At 45.2% G+C, this 20,877-nt stretch overlaps 1 protein-coding gene across 3 annotated transcripts in view; it reads right to left on the reverse strand.

Annotated features, from left to right (window-relative positions):
• The window catches only part of arhgef2a (Rho guanine nucleotide exchange factor (GEF) 2a), a 163,338-nt gene that overhangs the window by 94,206 nt on the left and 48,255 nt on the right, over positions 1 to 20,877 (reverse strand). For all 3 annotated transcript variants that reach the window (XM_076754764.1, XM_076754763.1, XM_076754765.1), the window contains exon 12: positions 11,204 to 11,375. In XM_076754764.1, the coding sequence (XP_076610879.1) occupies positions 11,204 to 11,375 (172 nt within the window). The remainder of the gene's footprint in view (positions 1 to 11,203; positions 11,376 to 20,877) is intronic.

Here is a 20,877-nt window from a genome sequence, read left to right on the forward strand (position 1 = left end):
GCCTGAACTCTGTTGTCGATCCGGGCCGCCAGTTCGATGACGCCATCAAGAGTCGCCGGCAGGTCGTAGGAAATGAGCTCATCCTTTATATACTCTGCTAACCCGTGAAGGAAAGCGTCCCATAAGGCAGCCAGATTCCAGTCACTCAGGCGACCTTGAGTGCGGAAGTCAATGGAGTAGTTGGCGATGGATTGCGCGCCCTGGCGCAAACTCAGGAGCGTGCGAGCTGCGCCAGCGGAGCGGGACCCTCGGCCAAACACTTTACAGAGCTTGTCAGCGAAGGCTTGGAAAGATCCGCAGGCAGGTGTGTTCTGCTCCCACTCCGCTGTCCCCCATAGACGCGCCCTCCCGGTCAGCTGATTCACAGCGAATGCTACTCAGGTCCGTTCGGCAACAAAATCTGAGGCTGCAGCGAGAAGAAGATTGAGCAACTGGTGATAAAGGCGTTGCACGTCTCGGGATCCCCGTCAGAACGCTCAGGAGGGTTAACTCTGGGCTCAGGACCGACAGGTACAGCAGCAGCTGCAGCAGCTGCAGCAGCTGCAGCGGCAGCATCGGCGCGCGCCGACGCCCCCGTTGTCACCGGTCACTCGTGTGCTTCCACCAGCCGCTGAATCTGCGCAGCGAGGACCCCCATAGTCCGCTCATGGGACGCAGACGTGGCTGCCATCATGGCCTCGTGCCGCTGGATTGTGCTCTCTAACCAATCTAAGCAGCTTCCAGGAGGGACTGGTTGTGCTGGGTCCATGTCTGGCCAGATTGTACTGTAACAGGCTAATGGAGGACCCAATTGCAGTACTGGCCGATTTACAGCGAATACGGGGAAACGGACAACCGGAGCAACAATGTGCCGTACTGAGCAGAGAGCCAGCTCAGAGGGAGTTACTGTGAAGAGAGCGGATCGAACGCGAAAATCACGGACAGATTTCGGTGTGGTTGAAACCACTCTCGGAGGAGGAAAATGCTCTTTGAAACCACCGAGGTGGTAAGATCTCCACACCCGCAGACACAGGGCTAGGACAGAAGGAGTAGTCGGGAACAGGCGAGGTCGGACACTGGAGATCAGTCTGGACAAGAACGCTGGAGAGTCTGGCATGGTGCAAAGACAATCTGTCAACTGGGAAGAATGACAGTGTGGCTTAAATACCCTCCTGATGACTCTCATTGGCTAAGTGTGCAGATAGGCAGGTATGGGGCGTGGCTGAAGAGCTGCAGCACAGGTCAGTGCTATGCTGGACTGTGACAGTTCTCATTATTCCGAGGTGTTTTGGTAGTGACAGCTTTAGTTTGTAGTTCCCTTGTATTTTTGTTTTGTTTCTTAGTCAGGAGTTATTTCTTCCTACCCGCTCGCCATAGTGATTGTTGTGTTATTTGGCTGATTTTGTGTTGTTGTATTTCTTGTGCCCTCGGTAATAAACCGTTTTTGTTTTACGGCTCCTTGTCTCCTGCTGATTGTCCGCACCTCTGGTCCAGTATCGCTCTGATTCCTCGGAATCGTAACACATTTTATTTTTAGTTTTTCTTTACTTTTTGCTCGTCGGTTGTCTTTTGCCTGCCTATTGGCATGTTATTTTAATCTTTTGTCTACTCTTACTTTGAGCTGGAAATAGATGATCCCTGTATCAAGAGCTTGCACTTCAGATGATGAGACTGGTCTCCCAGTAATTCGTTAATTATTATTAAAGCTGCAGTAGGAAACTTGTATAAAAGTAATTTTTTGACATATTTGCTAAAACTCTCCCTATGCCCAGACAGCAGTACATGAAAAATGTAATCTGTGAAAAAAAAAAAAAAAACGGCTCCATTGGTCCCACCTACTGCTCCTACTGCGATTTGCAAGAATCCACCGCAGCTGACACAAAACAACCAATCAGAGCCAGAGGAGCATCTGAGGGAGTGTCTGACATCTGTCAATCACTGCTCACACGCTGCTAACCGCTCCCTCCCTCTTCTCATGCTGCTGGTTGCCGCTCAGTCAAACAGGTCTGTGAGAAAGCTATGGTGGAGGAACAGCCACCCGCCAAGGAGAAACTGCCCATACCGCTGCGGCCAACAACAGCATATACGGCTGAGACAACAAATAACCACAAAGCTAATATGATAATTGTTACAGTAACACTCTGCAGTGTGTATGGTATGTTAGTGACTGTGATGAAGCGGCTGGGCAGAGTTAGCTTGTTTCTGATGCTAAGGCTAATGTTACTGGTTGTCACAGCAGCCACACAGACACCGCAGGGAGGAGGGGCTTGGAGGCAGGTCATGAGTGCAGCGGAGGGGGGGGGGACTGACGTGAACTTGTGTTGGTTCAAATTTTCAGGCTAAGTCTGCTCTCTTCTCGATCTTACCTACTGCAGCTTTACATCAACATTCAAAGAAAAAAATAAATAAAAACCTTCTCTTCTTCGAGCTGAGGAAAAGTTGGTGCTCCTTTTTATATTAACAAGTGCAAACATTAGGTCCAAGGGTTTAGTGACCTGATTCCCCTACATATACTTAGTTATATGGAATTTTTATTATGTTATTATAATATTATATAATATGTACTACATATTATAATACATATTCTATAACTATATACTTACCGTATTTTCCGAACTATAAGTTGCAATTTTTTTCATAGTTTGGCTGGTCCTGCGACTTATAGTCAGGTGAGGTCACATTTTTTTGATGCACTACGCCAAACTGTCCTGACTGACATGGATTACCGTCTACAGCTGCTTGAGGGCGCTCTAGGCTTGTGACAACTATATGCTGCACCTGTACCACTTCTGCACAACTGAGAAGACAACTGAGAAAGACTGAACACGAACAAAATGCCCACAAAAAGAACATCCTATACTGCAGGTTACAAACTGCAGGTAGTAAAATATGCAGCTGAAAATGGTAATCGTGCAGCAGTACGAAAGTTTGGAGTGAGGGACTGGCGAAAGCAGAGGTTTCTCTTACTGCAATGAAAAAAACAAAGAAAGCTAATCACAGGCTTAAGGCACAATGGCCAGAGCTGGAGAAACAAGTCCACAGATGGGTGCTTGAACAGCGTGCTGACGGGAGAGGCTTGTCAACGGTGCAGTTACGTCTCCACACCCAAGCAGTTGCCAAGGAGATGTATTTTAATGACTTTGCTGGTGGGCCTTCTTGGTGTTACCGCTTCATGCAACACAACCGTCTCTCCATCAGAGCATGGAAATTGGTGTGTCAGAAACTGCCAGCAGACTTCCAGTCTAAGGTCGACAGTTTCCGTGAGTTTGTTGAAAAGCAGGTAACTGAACACAATGTGTCACCGATCATATTATCAACAGGGATGAGGTCCCCCTCACGTTTGACATCCCCATGGACCGAAGTGTCCAGAGAAAGGGCAGAAAAGTGTGAATATAGTGACAACTGGGCATGAGAAATCACACTTCACAGTGGTGCTGGTATGTTTTGGAGATGGATCGAAATTGCCACTGATGGTCATTTTCAAATGGAAAACCATGGCAAAACACGAATCCCTCCCCTCCAAACTTGTCGTGGGCGTGAATGAGAAAGGGTGGATGAATCAAGAAATGATGAACCTTTGGCTTACAAAGTGCTACACTAAGCGTCCTGATGGCTTCTTTAACACACGCAAAGTCCTGCTTGTGATGGACAGTATGCGAGTGCACATAACGCCACAATTCAAAAATAAAATAAAATAAAAGCTTGCAACTCCATACCTGCCATCATCCCTGGAGGCTTAACCAAAGTACTCCAGCCACTCGACACCTCTGTGAACCGGAACTTTAAGGCAGCCTTGTGTCGCCTGTGGGAGGAGTGGATAGTGGATGGAGAGCACAGCTTCACGGCAACCGGGAGGATGCGCCATGCAACTTTCCAGCAAGTCCTTGGATGGATCGACAAAGCATGGACTTCAGTGACAACCAAAACCATCCTGTTGGGATTCAGAAAGGCCAGAGTAACTGGAACTGATGCTGAGTCTGACGACATCCTCGCAGAAGAAGAGACGGCGCTTCATCTTCCTTTGGAGTTGGCGGAGTTGTTCAGGAGGGACACCGAGGATGATGATTTCAATGGATTCAGTGACGTGGAATGAGATCGGGAGCTTGGTGAACTTGCTTGTTGGACTCGCTGGCTTGTTATATTAATTTAGCGTATTCCGCCTCCCAGGTATATTATTTTTATGTTATTGTGTAGCTAATTATCTGTTAATGTTTTATGTTAACATACCAGACACCTATTCAGCCAGATGTATCTGTTGAATGTCTGTTGTCTGTGAGAGTGTTAATGGGTTGAAATGCGTGTGTCTCGCGCCCAATGCGTGAGACTTGAGAGCCCTGGGCTTTCCTCTTCATGATGCATTTTTTGACTGATGCGACTTGTGCTCTGGAGCGACTTATAGTCCAGTAAATATGGTAGTTATATTTTTAACAATTGCTATTATTCTATGTTTAGTAATTAGTTATATTTTAAGAATTGCTGCTATTCTATGTCTATATACTTAGCTATATTTTTTGAGAACATTGTTTTTCTATTAGTTTTACTCTCATCCTTATCCTTGTTTATTGTATAAATTTTATGTTTATGTGTATGTTTAACCTGCTGCTGCAACAAAAAAAAAAAATTCACAAAGCATGGCGTGTGCATGTCCTGTGCATGTAGTATATGTGATAAAATAAAGTACGTTTCTTCTTCTTCTTCTTTCAATAGACCAGGAAAAGGCTTTTGATGGGGTTGAGCACCAGTATCTCTGGCAAACTCTGGCTGCTTTTGGGTTCAGCCCAGGTTTCATAGCCTAATCATAGGATTAGTCTGGAAGAAGGGGGGGGCTAGAATACTTGGGAGTCGTTCTGGGCAACAACATGTTTTTACAGAAAAACTGGGATGGTGTTTTAGAAAAGGTCAAATTTCTTACAGAGGCCGTGTTCTGGTAATTAATAATCTGGTTTCTTATGCTCTGTGGTATCGGTTGGTCTGTGTTAATCCCCCAGCTTCTCTTCTCTATTCTCTATTACAAATTCAGAGAATTTTAGTGGATTTTTTGGGGGGGACAGGTTGCACTGGGTCCCTCAGAGTGTCTTCTTCCTCTATAAGGATGAAGGAGGTCACAGGCTGGTATACCTGGTGAGCAGAGGATCTGCTTTCAGGCTCCAGTTCTCCAGCTGTCTTCTTACCTGGCCTGCAGTCAGGTAGGGGATGGTGCTAGTGGAGGGGGTACTGTGGGGGATGGTGGGGGATATGGGAGTTGAGTCCAAGGGAGGTATCACCAGGGAGGGTAGAGGGTTGGAGGGAGAGAGCTTGGGCAGAGGGGGGTTGTGGAGGCCGTTGTGGACAGTGGGGAGGTGTAAAGGGGCAGGGGACTGAAGGGCCACTCCTGGATGTGAGCTAAATCTGTTGAAAAAGCAGTTTAGCTCATTGGCCTTCTCAAGGCTACCGGCTGCTGGTCTGTCTTTTGCCTTGAGCCCCATTGCTGTCCACACATCCTTCACTCTGTTCTGCTGGAGTTTGGCCTCCAGCTTCCTCCTGTAGGCATCTCTGCTCTGCCTCAACTTCTTCCTCAGCTCATGTTGTACACCCCTCAGATCTATTTTGTCCTTGGCTTGAAAGTTTGTCTTGTTCAGCAAACTTTTTAGTTCACTGGTAATCCAGGGCTTGTTGTTGGGAAAGCAGCATATAGTCCAAGTTGATGTCCTCCCCATGTGGCTCACACAACACATTCCAGTCTGTTGTTGTAGTATAATTTTTCCAACAGATATGTGAAGAATTGTGTCAGACACTATAATCAATGGTAGTTTTTAGTAGCAAGTGTGGTAGCAAAAGTGTAATAGTTCATTTACTTAAAAGTACAAGAGCAATGGAGAAATGGAGAAGAGGCACATATAAGTCAAGATGGTGATGCTGTGCAAGGCTGGCACTGCGCAGCAGAAATCAAGAGATCACAAGGGCAGGGCTCCTGTATCATGGATCTTCGGTGTTTTCCATGGTTTTGCAGGTGTCTTTGCAGCAGTATTAGCTGGTCTCAGCCGGTTTTAGCCGGTATTGTTTGTGACTTTACATAACCCTGTGTGTCCTTATATAACCTTACTGTATTCAATCCATATTTGAGCATCTGTTGATTCAATATACTTTACTGTGGTTAATATAATCTCCAAGTGCACTTAGAAGTAGTGTGATTATACTTTATGTGCAACTATGATAATAAATTGTGATTTGGTAAATACTTTTTAAAAAATAGAGCCCACGACAATCAGAAGCTAATGGTGTAATTTCAAGAGAATAGAAAGAAAATAAAAAAGTACCTGCAAGCCCAGGCTAAGCAGCGGTCAAAAGATAACGTAATGGTGTAAAAAAAATAGAAGAATCATAGAAAAAAGAGAAGATGCCCCATGGGCGGGGGGTGACCTTGAGCAGAACTGTATAAAAGGCAAAGCACTGACCCTTGTAAGTTGGAGAACTTCATTGGAGTTACACCTTGTGTGTCTCTGAGTGTTTTTTTCCCCTTTGTTGTCGACAATAAAGTTGCTTCTCGGACTTCAACTCCTGCAGCTTCTTTTTGAGCATTTTTCTCGGACAGCTGAATTTGATTTACAACATTGTCTCAAAGCAGTCTTGCAGTGACTCATTAGCCTCCTGAGTCCACCCCCTCACTGTTCCCATGGACACAGGCTGCCTCTGGACAATAGGGACATACCAAGGTGTTAACAACACCAGGCTGTGATCAGCTCTGCCTGGGGGGGAAGGGCAGTGGCACTGTATGCATCCTTCGCATTAGCATACAGTAAGTCCAGTGTGGTGTTGTTTCTGGTGGGACAGTTGATAAACTGGTTGAAAGTTGGCAAAGTTTTGTCCAAAGTATTGTGGTTAAAGTCTCCAGTAATGACTATAAATGCATTTGGTTGCTGCATTTGTGGAGTGGATGACATCACGCGTTGCTTCCCTGTGAAGACAGTGATCACAATGGCAGACGTGGACTCCTGAGGCAAATAATAAGGCTGTATCCCCACAGCTAGCACCTCAATGTCCGGGCTACAGAAACGCTCCTTAACGGTAACATGTCCGGGATTACACCACTTCTCATTCACAAACAGCGCAATCCTTCTGTCTGCCAGCACACAGCTGAAGCTGGGTACCTCCACACTCCGGTTTGGGACGTCTGAATGCAACCACGACTCTGTGGAAGTCATTAGGCTGCATTGTCAGTATTCCCATTGAGTCCTGACCAGCACAACGAGCTCGTCCGTTTTATTTCCAAAGGACCTCACATTCCCCATGATGATCAGCAGAAAGAATGGTCTGTTTCTCTGTGCCTTCACCCTCCATTTGGCTCTGGCTCTGCAGCCCCAACGTCGTTTTTTCAGCTTGTACAGGGCTGCAATCCTTTCTCCAGGCAGCAGCGTGGGTTTACACAGCGCGATCAGCTGCTCGCGTGTGTAGACAATGCCCCCACTCCCCTCTGTATGGCCCTCTGCTCCAAAGTGGCCACCAAAAATGTGTAAAACTGCGTGAAAGTCACGACACAGTTGCCAAAAACGCAGTAAGAAAACAGAAATTGAAAGAAACTTAGAAAAACACACTAAATGAACAAAAGACGAATGAAAACGTCGGAGCTACTGCAACAGGCTGCCACTTAACAAAGCGCCATAATGTTGATGTGTTAAAGACTGTTCTTACTAACTGCAGCAATGATGAGTACCTGTTTCTGGGAGGCAACTTTAATTGCACGGAGAACTCTCAGTTGGACAGGAATGATTAGGAACCTCACTCTGCTGCTAGACGTGCCCTGTTGAAACTGGTTGAAACATTTGAACTCTGTGATGTGTGGAGATGTTTCTATCCTGCTCAGAGACAGTTCACCTGGTTTCACAGCAGAGATAACTGGCTGTCTCTAGCCAGACTGGACAGAGTGTACTGTTTTAAACATCACTTCAGCATTTTTAAAGGTGTTTCTGTCAGCCCGATGGGTCTCTCTGACCACTCTCTGGCGCAGTGTGTGCTTTCGATTAAAGTTGTCAACTGTAAGAGTGGCACTGGCACTTTAACACCACTCTGTTAGCTGATAACAGGTTTCAAAAGGCCTTTAAATCTTTCTGGAGTCATTTCAGAGAAACACAGTCTGATTTTAGCTCTTTACAGCAGTGGTGGGATGTAGGCAAAGCTCAGATCAAGCAGCTTTGTCTACAGTACACTCTCAATGTCACAAAGGACATGGCCTGGTCTATGAGAGCTCTGGAGAGAGAAGTGGTGGAGCTTCAACATCTAGCAGACTCCACAGGAGATCGAGAACATTTTCAAGTTCTCAAAGATAAAAAATCAGCTCTGTCTGACCTGCTGGGTATCTCTGCTCAGTGTACTATGGTCCACTCACGTTTCCAGCACATCGTTGAAATGGACGTTAGGGGGTAAAAATGGACAGAAGAGACTGATGCACTCTCTAAAGTCTGACACCGGACAGCTGCTGCATGACTCTGCTGAGATCCGTCAGTGTGTGGTGGACTTCTACAGAGGACTTTATAATGCTGGGCTCCAGGAGGAGCTTGAGGTGGTCATGTCCTTCTTCGAGGGTCTGCATCAGGTCTGTGAGGAGGACAACGTGGAGCTGGAGGCTCTGGTGCCTGCTCAGGAGCTGCAGGAGGCGGAGCCTGCAGAATGGGACGGCTCCGCAGATAGATGGCCTCCCTGCTGATTTTTATAAGGCTTTCTGGCCCGTGCTGGGTGAAGATTTATTGTGTGTCCTCAGAGACAGTCTGAGTAAGGGGCAACTGCCTCTGAGTTGTAGGAGAGCTGTCCTCACCCTGCTCCCATAGAAAAGAGACCTGCAGGACATCAAGAACTGGAGGGCCGTGTCCTTACTGTGTATGGATTATAAACTGTTGTCAAAGGTGTTGGCAATGAGGCTGAAGTGATGGAGCAGGCCATTCACAGGGACCAGATGTTCTGCATACCTGGCAGACTGATAACTGACAACATCACTCTAATTCATGACGTTTTGACCTCTCTGGTTCATTGAGCTGTGAGCTTGGTCTGATTTCTCTGGACCAAAAAAAGGCTTTTGACCGGGTCGAACACCAGTACTTGTGGCAGACTTTGCAAGTTTTTGGGTTGAGCTTTGGTTTTATAGCCAAGATCAGGGTCTTGTACCGTAACATTGAAAGTGTGCTGAAGGTTAATGGTGCTTTACGTGCTCCCTTTAAAGTCCTGAGGGGCATCAGACAGGAGCACTCTCTGTCAGGTATGTTATATTCTCTGGCCATAGAGCCTCTTTTACACAGACTGAGGTCACAGCTATCTGGTTTCTCTTTTCCAGGTCTTAAAAAACTGTTGTTTATGTCTGCGTATGCTGATGATGTCATTGTTTTTGTTAAAAAGCAGGAGGACATTAATGTACTTTATCAAACTGCTATTGTCTTTGATAAAATCTCCTCAGCTAAGTTCAACTGGCTGAAAAGCGAGGCTTTAGCTGTGGGTGGTGGCTGAGCAGGAAGCTGGTGTTACCAGGAGGCCTGGTTTGGAAGAGAGAAGGACTGAAATATCTGGGAGTTTATCTCGGAGATGAATCTTTTCTTTCCAAGAACTGGGAGGACGTTCTGGAAAAGGTCCAGGCCAAGCTGGACAAATGGAAATGGATTCTTCCCAATGGATGGATTCTTCCCAATGGATGGATTCTTCCCAAAATGTCTTAATGATTAATAACCTTGTGTTCTCCATGTTTTGGCATCGTTTGGCGTGTGTGGACCCTTCCCCGAACCTGCTGTCCAAGGTGCATGCAGTCATGGTGGACTTCTTCTGGGACCGCCTGCACTGGGTCCCGCAGAGCATCCTCTTCCTGCCTAAGGATGAAGGAGGCCACGGGCTGGTATACCTGACGAGCAGAGGATCTGCTTTCAGGCTCCAGTTCACTCAGAGACTGCTGTCTGGACCTGCAGACCTGGTCTGGAGACCTGTGTCTCAAGCCATTCTGGAGCACTGTGGTGGACTGGGACTAGCAGAATCGCTATTTTTAATAGACCTGAGTGGATTTAGGCTGTATAATCTACCGTTTTTCTACCAAGGACTGTTTAAAGTGTGGAGTCACCATTAACTAGGATGGTGGGAGATTTACTGTGGAGGCTTCTGCACACTGTGCTTCCTGTTAATAATTGTGTCAGTGATTAATCCAGATGTTGGGTCTGATTGTCCTTTCTATGCTCAGGGAGAAACCGTGTTTCATTGTTTCCTAGAGTGTGCACGTCTCTCTGCTCTGCTCACATTCATTCTGTGTCACACGTACAGTAAAAAGAATAATTCTAAATGTCAGCTGTTAAACTTCCTGATAAGTCAGGCCAAAATGGCCATTTATATCAGTAGGAGAAACAGACTGGAGAGTTTTATGGACACTGATGTCAGGCTGATCTTCTGTTGGATGTTGAAAGTCTGACATAAAACTTAGACGAGTTTAAAGGCACGTGGTGTCTGAATGATGTGCTGTGTTCAGTGGAGCTGTTCTTTGGACATTTACTGAGTTAAACAGGATTTAACTGTTTATGTTGTAATGTGATGTTTGTCTGTTTTTGAGCACTTACTGTTATGCAAACATATCATGTCCATCTTAATAAAATATTAAATGTAATTTTTAATTCCAATTTTCAGTGTCACCAAATATTTTACAACAGCAGTATGAACAATATAATAATTTAACTTTTAGTTTGAATTTCAGAGCAGCTCAGACTAAAAACAAAAGTAAATTGAAACTTTAGAAATTCAAATGCAGAATTTTCTGACAGTGAATGCAGGTTATATGGTAAATCAAATCCAAACCTTTCCCTCTCCAGTTTTCATATTTTTAAGCAATGTGTAGCCCCTCACATGCAAGAAAAAATGCATTGAAACAATTTATTGAGAGATATATTTCTGAAAGTTTTTTGATTCAGAAGAATCTGGGCTCAGCCCCTGATGGTTAGCAGTCCAGCCAACGCCCCTGCTTGCCAGATGCATCACTTTTCCCTCTGCGTGATACACTACATTCCTTCTCCTCCTCCTTCCCCATGTTGGTAGGGATGGGGGTATCAGATCAACCTCAAATAGGTAGCTATGCCTTCTGTCAACTTCTTTTTTTTCTCGAAAGCTTAGAAATATAGGAAATACCTAAATAGAATGACAGTAGGAAAGAACGGTGGCATACAGAAGAATCCCGGGGAAAACGGGAGGGTTGACAGGTGTGGATAAGGTTGTCAAGAAACAGGTGCCCTACCTTTGAGCCGGGTTCCTGGGGTTTTCCATAACAGGGTCCCTTCATGGACAAGTCTCCGGCGGAGCAACTCTCCAGGCTTGAATAGTCCCCCATCCCTTACTCTTGTTTCAGCCCGCAGGTCCAGCTTGGCATGGATCTCTTGCAGCCGCTGTGTTTTCTCCAAGTCCTCCATCTACCAACCAGGATAAAAGTCATCATTTGGAGTCCAAAAGACAGCATTAATGAGCATGAATGAACCTCACTAAGTTGATTCAGTTTAAATGGATTATAGTAGGAGAATTCATCACCTTAAACATAAACCTGTATTTTCAAGAATTTACTGTTTAATATTTAGATTATATTTAGACTTATGTGTCCTTCTGCAAGGAAAATCATTTCCACCTTCTATACAACCCCAGAGTACACAAATACATCAAACTGGACAGAATACATTAAATTTGACATATACATATATGAATCCCCATTATATAATGCTGAACTTTGTGAATAATATATATTATTTCACGTTACCTACCACCTGCAGTTATGTGCTTATAATGTAAATTCTGTGTTTAAAATGCAGAGTTCAGTGCTTGAGTTCAAGTTCTGTGTGGTTTACTCACCACTAATAATAATAAAATGATTGTGAGGGAATTTTCTGTCAGAGGCCTTCTGTATAGTTAGGTGCCCAAAGGTCTCAAGCTTGGACGACACAGAGACCTCAGACAGAGACACATTAACATAATATTTATAGACTATTCTAGCAGACAGCAGATAGGAAGTGTCCCCCCTCTTACTACGGAGGTAGCTAAGGTCTTATAGATAAACTGAAGAGACATAGACCAGGCCAATTCTAGGAGGATTGCTTGAGTTCACATTTTAAAGGAATTAGGTCAAAGTGTCCTCAGTTAGAGGGTTGGATGTCAGGGCATAGGCATGGTAGGAGCTATTGTTTGGTTTTGACTATCCAATAGAGTACCAAAAATGTAGAAGGTGGTATAGAATATCCATAATAGGGAATAGTTCAAGCAGTAGAAAGGAAAACATGTGACATTGGGGGTATTAATACACCCCTTTAGAGAGACATCTTCAGAATTTGGTGTGGCACTACCTTGGTTCACTTGTGGACATTGTGTTGCACATCAGCTTCTCCTTGATGCATCAAGCCTGCAATAAATACATCTGAAGTCTCCTGGTGAACTCCTTCCTCCAGCTCACAAGAATTTTGGCATCACAAACAGGATCTCAACATAACAAGACTGGTAAGTACAAATTAAAGTTCTTTGCTTTGCCTTGCCATGTCTGTGTTTGACAAGATCAAAAAGAAACTGTATTTTGATTCGAAATAATCTATGAACCGGCCTTTACAAGGTCAGAAATTAGTGTCTGGGCAGTATCAGCTGGACTGTGAGTTCAGCCGGACACCTGGCTAATTTGTCTGGGAGTGCTGTTTGGGGCGAATGTGCCATGCAAACCTCAAAGTAGATGTTTAATCAAAAGTGCTAAAAGGTTTTGAATCGTAAAGATTAAGTGAGCTGATGTGACTGGAGTTAATGTGGTTTTAAATTTCTAAGAGGTATTACAAGCTTTGAAGAAGGTTCTTGAATTGAAAATGTTAATGTCAGTGGTCAGTTGGTAACAGTGAATCAAGATTTGTGAATATGGTGGTCTCTGGGGCAACTCTGCATTGTGCCCTGTTGGCAGATAAGACCCACAGTGAGATTACATCCATGGGAAGACATTCTGGGGCGGCTGAGTAATGCTTGCTTCAAAGTGATGAAGAGATGTGGTGAATCTGTATCTATACATATAAAGAGAGAGAGAAAGTTCAGTTGTGTCTGAGAACCACAGAAGAAAAAAAAGAGACACCAGATGAAGAGTTGTTATAGAGCTTCATCCAGATAAACTTCAGAAATTGTACCACTGATACGACGCTAAAACAAATTTAAGCACAATGGAGATTTAGATGCTGCAGAAGTGTTTGTTGACATATTGTTGTTTGTTGTTGGAAAATGCCATTGATAAATTAAGTGAAAGTTGTATAATGGGTAATCATCAGTCCACAGCCAAGGCTAGAAACGAATCCTTGAAATATCGGGCAAAACATGGTAATTCAGGAAAACATTTGAATCCAAGAGAACAGTCTACTGGTAGGCAAATACAAGATAACTCACAAAATGAGACATGTTCACACAAGACTATGTTCTCTCCAAGATCAGCTGCTAGAGTAGTAGGAAGACAGAGAAAATGGCGCTATGCAATGCCTTTCACTGCACTCATGTGTGAATGGACAAAGGGTGAATGGCCGTATGAAGGTTCTTTTGAGGAACGCAAGCTGCAACTGGCTGAATTAATGATGGATGATAGGATCGCACAAGGCAGGGACAGAGAGGTATGAATGTGAGAGTGAATGAAAAGCGCTGTGATGTTTCTATACCAGAAGAGTTGAAAAGAGACCATAGACAAATGCGCTGCTTGTTTCACTCCTTGTCACGTGCCTTTGTTAGAGGTCACATTACAAACTAGAGCTGCAGAAATGAAAAAAATTAAAGAATGACACCAGAATGACCTTGCTGCAAGTGTGAAGTCAATGAGGTATGGTTGGGCGAGGCATCAAGGCAAACCCACGTCAGACAGCTTGTTGACAGTACTGAATGTGGCTCATCTACCAGTTCCAATTCAATCAGGTAGGAATGATATGTGCTCCAGGAATGTGAATAGTGACACAAATTATACGACTTCGCTGTATCCCAAATTACTTAGATTCAAGATTCAAGATTCAAGATTGCTTTTATTGTCATTGAGCATAGCCATGTCAATGAAATTTTCGTTGCAATAATAAAATAAGATAAAATAAAATAAGATAAAACACATCTAGATAAAATAAACTCACAATAAAATAAACTCACAATAAAATAAACTCACAGATAACATAAATTCACGAATAAGATAAACTCAAAGGACATAAAAAGTCAGCATTTAAAACGTATATACAATATACATAAAATGCAATGGTGCTGTGTGTATACTTAAATGTTAAGTACACAGAAGGGGCGAGTGTGCAAAAGAAGTGTCCTCACAGTCTCTCCCTCCAATTGGTGGGAGTGACTGTGTGTGGCTATGTGGGGGGGAATGTGTATTTGGCAGTTGGGGGGGGGGGTGTGAGGCGGCGGGGGAAGGGGTGTGTGTGTGTGTAGATGTGCGTGTGTGACTGCGGGGGGGGGGGGGGGGGGGGGGGGGGTGTGTGAGTGTGTGGGTGTTGCTGCGGGGTGGTGAGGTGTGTGTGAGGTGCTGCAGGGGGTGATAGCCCTGACAGCTCTGGGGAAGAAGCTGTCCCTCAGTCTATTGGTGGTTGTTCGTATAGTCCTGTACCGCTTTCCTGATGGAAGCGGTACAAACAGTCTGTGGCCCGGGTGGCTGGGGTCCATGGCGATAGATCTTGCCCTCTTCTTGACCCGGCCTGCATATATAGAGTCCAGGTCAGGAAGGGGGCAGCCCACGATGCCTTGTGCAGTTTTTACCACCCGTGCCAGTTGTTTCCTCTCCTGTGCCGTGCAGCTGCCATACCACACTATCACACTGAGGCAGAGGATACTCTCGATTGTGGCCCTGTAAAAGTTCACGAGCAGCCGAGAGGAAAGTCCAGCCCGTTTCAGTTTCCTGAGGAAGAAAAGCCTTTGTTGTGCTTTCTTCACCAGGCGGGAGGTGTTCATAGACCAGGAGAGGTCAGATGTGATGTGGAGGCCCAGGAACTTGATGTTGTCCACACGCTCCACCACTTCTCCGTCCATGAGGAGGGGGGCGTGATCCGTCTTCCTGGACCTCCTAAAGTCCACAATGACCTCCTTGGTCTTCCCTGTGTTCAGAACCAGGTTGTTGGCTGAACACCACTGGGTGAGCTGGTGAATCTCCTCTCTGTAGTGGGTCTCGCTGTTGTCTGAGATGAGACCCACTACTGTAGTGTCGTCCGCGAACTTCACGACTGTGTTCATGGGGTGGATGGCAGCACAGTCATGTGTGAACAGGGTGAAGAGGGCTGGGCTGAGCACACAACCCTGTGGCGTGCCCGTGCTGAGGACCAGAGGGGATGATGTTGTGTTCCCTATTCTCACCACCTGAGGCCTGTTGGTGAGAAAGTCTCCAATCCAGTGGCACAGTGACGCAGGCAGACCCACCGCGTGTAGCTTCAGCACCAGCTTGTCTGGGATGACGGTGTTAAAAGCTGAGCTGAAGTCAACAAATAGCATCCTGACATAGGTGTTGGGCTGCTGCAGATGGGTCAGGGCTGTGTGCAGGGTGATGGAGACAGCATCCTCTGTAGACCGATTCCCTCTGTAGGCAAACTGAAGGCTGTCTAGGTCCGAGGGGATGAAGTCTCTGATGTACCTGAGAAGAATCCGTTCAAAGCACTTCATGATTACCGGGGTTAGGGCAACAGGCTGGTAATCGTTCAGGCAGGTGGCAGACGTCTTCTTAGGCACCGGTATGATGGTGGAGGACTTGAGGCACTCAGGAACCATGGACAGCTGCAGGGACAGATTGAAAATGTCCAGGAACACTCCTGCTAGCTGGTCAGCGCATGTTCTCAGAGTCTGGCCTGACACCTTATCCGGTCCTGTAGCTTTGCGGGTGTTGATCCTCCTCAGGGTGGATGTCACCTGGTGCTGCTGTAGGACGAGGGGCTGGTGCTGCTCCTCCAGCCTGGGTAGATTTGTAGCTTCTCTGCTGCCTGAAGTGAATCAGGGATAGACAGAAGGCTAACAGATAATAATTTTCTTATACATGCTGCAGCTGCTGTAGAACACTAACTGACTCGGCAATGGGAGCAATGTCATCACATGCAGTTACTGAACACACACACACACACAGACACAGAGAAAGGAGCAATGTTAGTTCGTGGAAGACAAAAGAGCAGCACGCCACCGAAACAAATGAAGAGCACCCCAATAGTGACTAGATTCATAGACAGAAAAACAAGAGGGTCAGAGCCAGCTCCAGCTACAAAAATCATGATAGGAGACATGGCTGTGTGTAAACCATGGACCCCATCAGAGAGTATGGACATGGTACGCAAAGCCCCAAATCCAATTGGCAATCCAGAGGAGTACCTTATATGGCTCACACAAGTTTACAACTGCCTAGTACCAGATGTGAAGCAGCTAGTATCCTTTACATATGGTGCTCAATGGACATTATGCCAAGAGTCAGAAAAGTAATGGAAAAGCGGGTCATCTGGTCACCCTGATCATCAAAACATTACTTTGACACCTCAGTCAGATGCTATGAGATAGCATCTCTCTTTCTCACAGAAAGAGATGTCGAAGCTTCAGAGACGGAGAGAGTTTGAGGTAGCTGGTCGTGTTCTGCTTTAGAATCCTTGACTTTAAATTCTGCTCCAAAAAATCTTACTGATCAGCTGACTTTGACTGATCATAACACTTGATACAAACCAGATAAAAAGATTATGAAAACAGATTTGAAAACAGCTTGAAATAAGCTTCTAAGTGATATTAAAATCTCCAAAAGGTAAAATTTTGACATGTGACTGGTTTTCCCAGATCCCATCACATATGGTGCTCATCCAGGGTTACTACCACCCCCTCCGCAGCTGCATGAAATTCAACACACACAATCAGGCTTATCAAGCTTAGGGGAGCCATGAGGAAAATGGATCAGCTCAACAACATCCTAAATTACAAGCAGCTACAATTCGGCTTTCTAATAATCCTTCACAAGATCCTACTATGTCAGTTGAAGTTAATGGAACCACAGTTGATATTCTGGTTGATAGTGGAGCTACTATTTCAACAGTCAAGGCTAATGAGCAGGTGTATACTCCAACTTCGTTGTTGACCAAGCTGACTCTCTACAATGTGATCTGATCGTGCTTTAGCACCAATGGCCCAGGCCAGACATGCTGACAGCACTCTTCTTGATTTTATTATTATGAGTAGGAGGAGCAGTAATGGTAACATTACCAGTAGTGGTATTGGTGGTATTATTATTATTATTATTATTATTATTATTATTATTATTATTGTCATTGTTGGCGCTGACAAAAGTAGTATTAGCATTAATATATATTTTTCCCCATGCCTTCCCTTCACCACCTTCTTTCCCCTCAACCTTCAGTGTTGGGGGTAACTCATTACAAGAGTAATGTGTTACATTACCATTACCTCTCTGCAGTAACGAAGTAACATAACATGTTGCTAACAAGAGTCCAGTAATATTATTACAATCAACACATTGCATATCATGTTATCACCAGCTGTTTAGTGTATAGCAGCTAACAAGTCAACCCCTTCATAATATTCAATACAGGACACAAGACCTCAAAAACAACAATTAGTTCAATACAGCTGGCATCAAAAAATGTACCAGCCACCTCAGTAATGGTTACAACTATAAGCTCCCCGAGAAAAATGACAATTACCAACATAAACCACATGTTTGGAACACACACCCATTACAAACACAATTGTATAAACAGTGTCAATAGAGCTGAGATCCTCATTACATTGGGTTTTACCCCAGTTGACAAAAGGGTTGTTTTCCTGCGCCTTTGGGTCAGGGAATGGGTCTTGACAGTTGTTTGTGCTTACGTGCCAAACAGCAGTTCAGAGTACACTCCCTTTTTGGAGTCCTTGGGATGGGTGTTGAATAATGCCCTGACTGGGGACTCCATTGTCCTGCTGGGGGACTTCAACACTCATGTGTGCAATGACAGCGTGACCTTGAGGGGCCTGACTGGGAGGAACGGCCTGCCTGATCTGAACCCAAGCAGTGTTCAGTTATTGGACTTCTGTGCAAGTTGCAGTTTGTCGATAACTAACACGATGTTCAAAAATAAAGATGTCCATCGGTGCACTTGGCAGCAGGAAACCCTAGGTCGTAGGTCGATGATCGACTTCATAATTGTATCATCTCACCTGCGGCCATGTGTTTTGGATACTCGGGTGAAGAGAGAAGCAGAGCTGTCAACTGATCACCACCTGGTGGTGAGTTGGATCAGATGGCAGGAGAAGACACAGCGCAGACCTGGTAGGCCCAAATGAGTAGTGAGGGTCTGCTGGGAACGCCTGGTGGAAGAACCTGTCGAATTGGTCTTCAACTCCCACCTCCGGCAGAACTTTAACCATGTTCCGGAGGCCGTAGGGGACATTGAGTCCGAATGAGCCTTGTTCCACTCTGCCATTGTTGAAGCAGATGTCGCGAGCTGCAGCCACGAGGTTTCCGGAGCTAGCCGAGGCGGCAACGTCCAAACCCGCTGGTGGACACCAAGGGTGAGAAGAGCCATCAGGCTGAAGATGAAGAAGGAGGCCTACAGGGCATGGTTGACCTTTGGGCCTCCAGAGGCAGCTGACTGCTACTAGACAGCCAAGTGGTGTGTGGCTGTGGTGGTCGCTGAGGCAAAAACTTGGGCAGTTTTCGCCCCGGGCGTAGAAGCGTGGACCAGCTTTATACCCTCACTAGGGTGCTGGAGGGAGCATGGGAGTTTGCCAAACTGGTCCACTTGTGTTTTGTGGATCTGGAGAAGGCTTATGACTGTGTTCCCAGGGCCATCCTGTGGGGGATGCTCTGGGAGTATAGGGTGGCCCCCTGTACTCCCTGTACCAACAGGGTGTGAGTCTGTTCCATGTAGCTATTAGTAAGTCGGACCTGTTCCTGGTGAGGGTTGTGCTCTGCCAAGGCTGCCCCTTTTCACCGGAATTTCTAAGCATAGCTGAGTGGTGGAAGGTGATGGGTTTGGTGACTTGAGGATCTTATCTCTGCTTTTTGCGGATGATGTGGTCCTCTTGGCGTCATCAAACCATGACCTCCAGCAGTTGGCAGCCGAGTTTGAAGCGACTGGGATGAGAATCTGCTCCAAGTCTGAGGCCAGTGTCCTCAGCCAGAAAAGGGCGAATGGTCAACTCCGGGTTGGGGAGAGAACAAGATCACGAATACAGGCGGCCAAAATGAGTTTCCTCCACAGGGTGTCTGGGCTCAGCTTTTTTGCTCAGCTTAACTGTTAGCCTTATTAAAACCCTTCACTTACAAATGTTACAAGCTCGCATGTCAACTAATATCTTATTGTAACTGTGAAGATATTCACATCAGGTGAATTTGTAAATTGTATAATAGACTACATTTCGCTCCTCTTACAAGCGATAGGAGCTGTATGGGCGCATCTCTGCACCCCGTATGTGTGTTTTTCCCGGGTTAGGAGCGAAGAAGTTATGACGTTGTGATGCAATCAGGAAATGCTCCGAAGGCTAGACGGTCCCATTTACTAATAATTGATGCGGCCGACGGAGGAGCCTCCAAAGGACCCAGCCTCCAGAAACTGCGTAGGCTGGGTCCTCCGAAGGATGCAGCCTGTGAATTGGGATACAGCTATAGTTGATCTGTGGGTTTTGTGTTGAGCACTGACTGCCTCCTTGGCAGAGGTTTGTTCACACTGATATAGACTGATACAAATAACTTTACTTTTGTAAGAAGATTAAATTATTAAACAATAATAGGCTATTCAGGCTTCTATTCTTTTTCTTTTCTTTCTTTTTTTTTTTTTAAGAATCCTGCCCTCACAGAAAAATTTTGGCCCTTGAACAAATGCAGGTGAGGACTCCTGCCCTACCTTGTGCTAAGACTAGGCTACAATACATTATGAATTGTAACATTTTCTACTTTGAAATTAATTTTTAATTGATTAAGCAGAGGTTAGTGACAGTGAACATGTAGTGTAGCAGTGTGTAGCAGTGACATTCACGGTAATCCTATGTGATTTTAATGTGGCTTATTCCCCTATTATTGACATTGTGCTCATGGTGACATTAATCGCTGGAGAGCGTGTTCTGTCTGAGCCTTCTCTGCATCTTTTTCACGCTGGCCAAATCAAGAGAGATGTGACATTAATTAATTGATTAAATATTATTTTGTAATAAAAATCACATGTGGACCTTTAAGTAAAATATTTGAGATCCTTTGAGCGGTACTTCTTTCCAGTCAGACAGTGTGCACAAACACACATACACACACATTGGCCAACATCAAATCAATACAGCATTGAACAACTAGACAATTTCCCCTGGAGAAATTTTGAAAGTTTTGAAATTTTTGAAAGTTGAAAACAGGGCTCCTTTCTGCTTCTCTCAGAAAATCTTTGTATTGGAGTCAAAGGGGAGCAGAGACAGACGTGGCCATGCTTAGAGGCTGCTAATTCAAATTCTGTAAGTCTCACAGATTTTTTGAGCACATTGTGAGAGAGAGAACAAGTTTGTCTACAAGTGTGGAAAAAATCATGGGTCTAGAGAGTAAATTGTGGCTGGGAGGAGTGTGGAAAGACAACAAATCTGCCACTCTGAATACTGAGGCTCAGAGGTTGTCATGGCAACTTGAGCTGGTTGCCATTGACGACAGGGGCAGACAGAAACGCGGAGAAAAGGAGCCATTTTCTGCCTCTGCACTGCTCTCACATTTGGGCTTCTCCTGAGAGAACGGTAGCTCCTATCAGAAAAACAGACACACCGTGAGCACCTTGAGGACTTCCTGAACGATTTGGTGTAATTTTGTGTTTCTACGGCAAATATTGTGGACACAGTCGCGAGTTGAAAACGGGGCTCCTTTCTGCTTCTCTCAGAAAATCTTTGTATTGGAGTGAATGGGGAGCAGAGACAGATGTGGCCGTGCTTAGAGGCTGCTAATTCAAATTC

The sequence above is a fragment of the Chaetodon auriga genome, chromosome 17 (genome assembly GCF_051107435.1).
Source record: "Chaetodon auriga isolate fChaAug3 chromosome 17, fChaAug3.hap1, whole genome shotgun sequence".
In the NCBI taxonomy this organism is placed as follows: Eukaryota; Metazoa; Chordata; class Actinopteri; order Chaetodontiformes; family Chaetodontidae; genus Chaetodon; species Chaetodon auriga.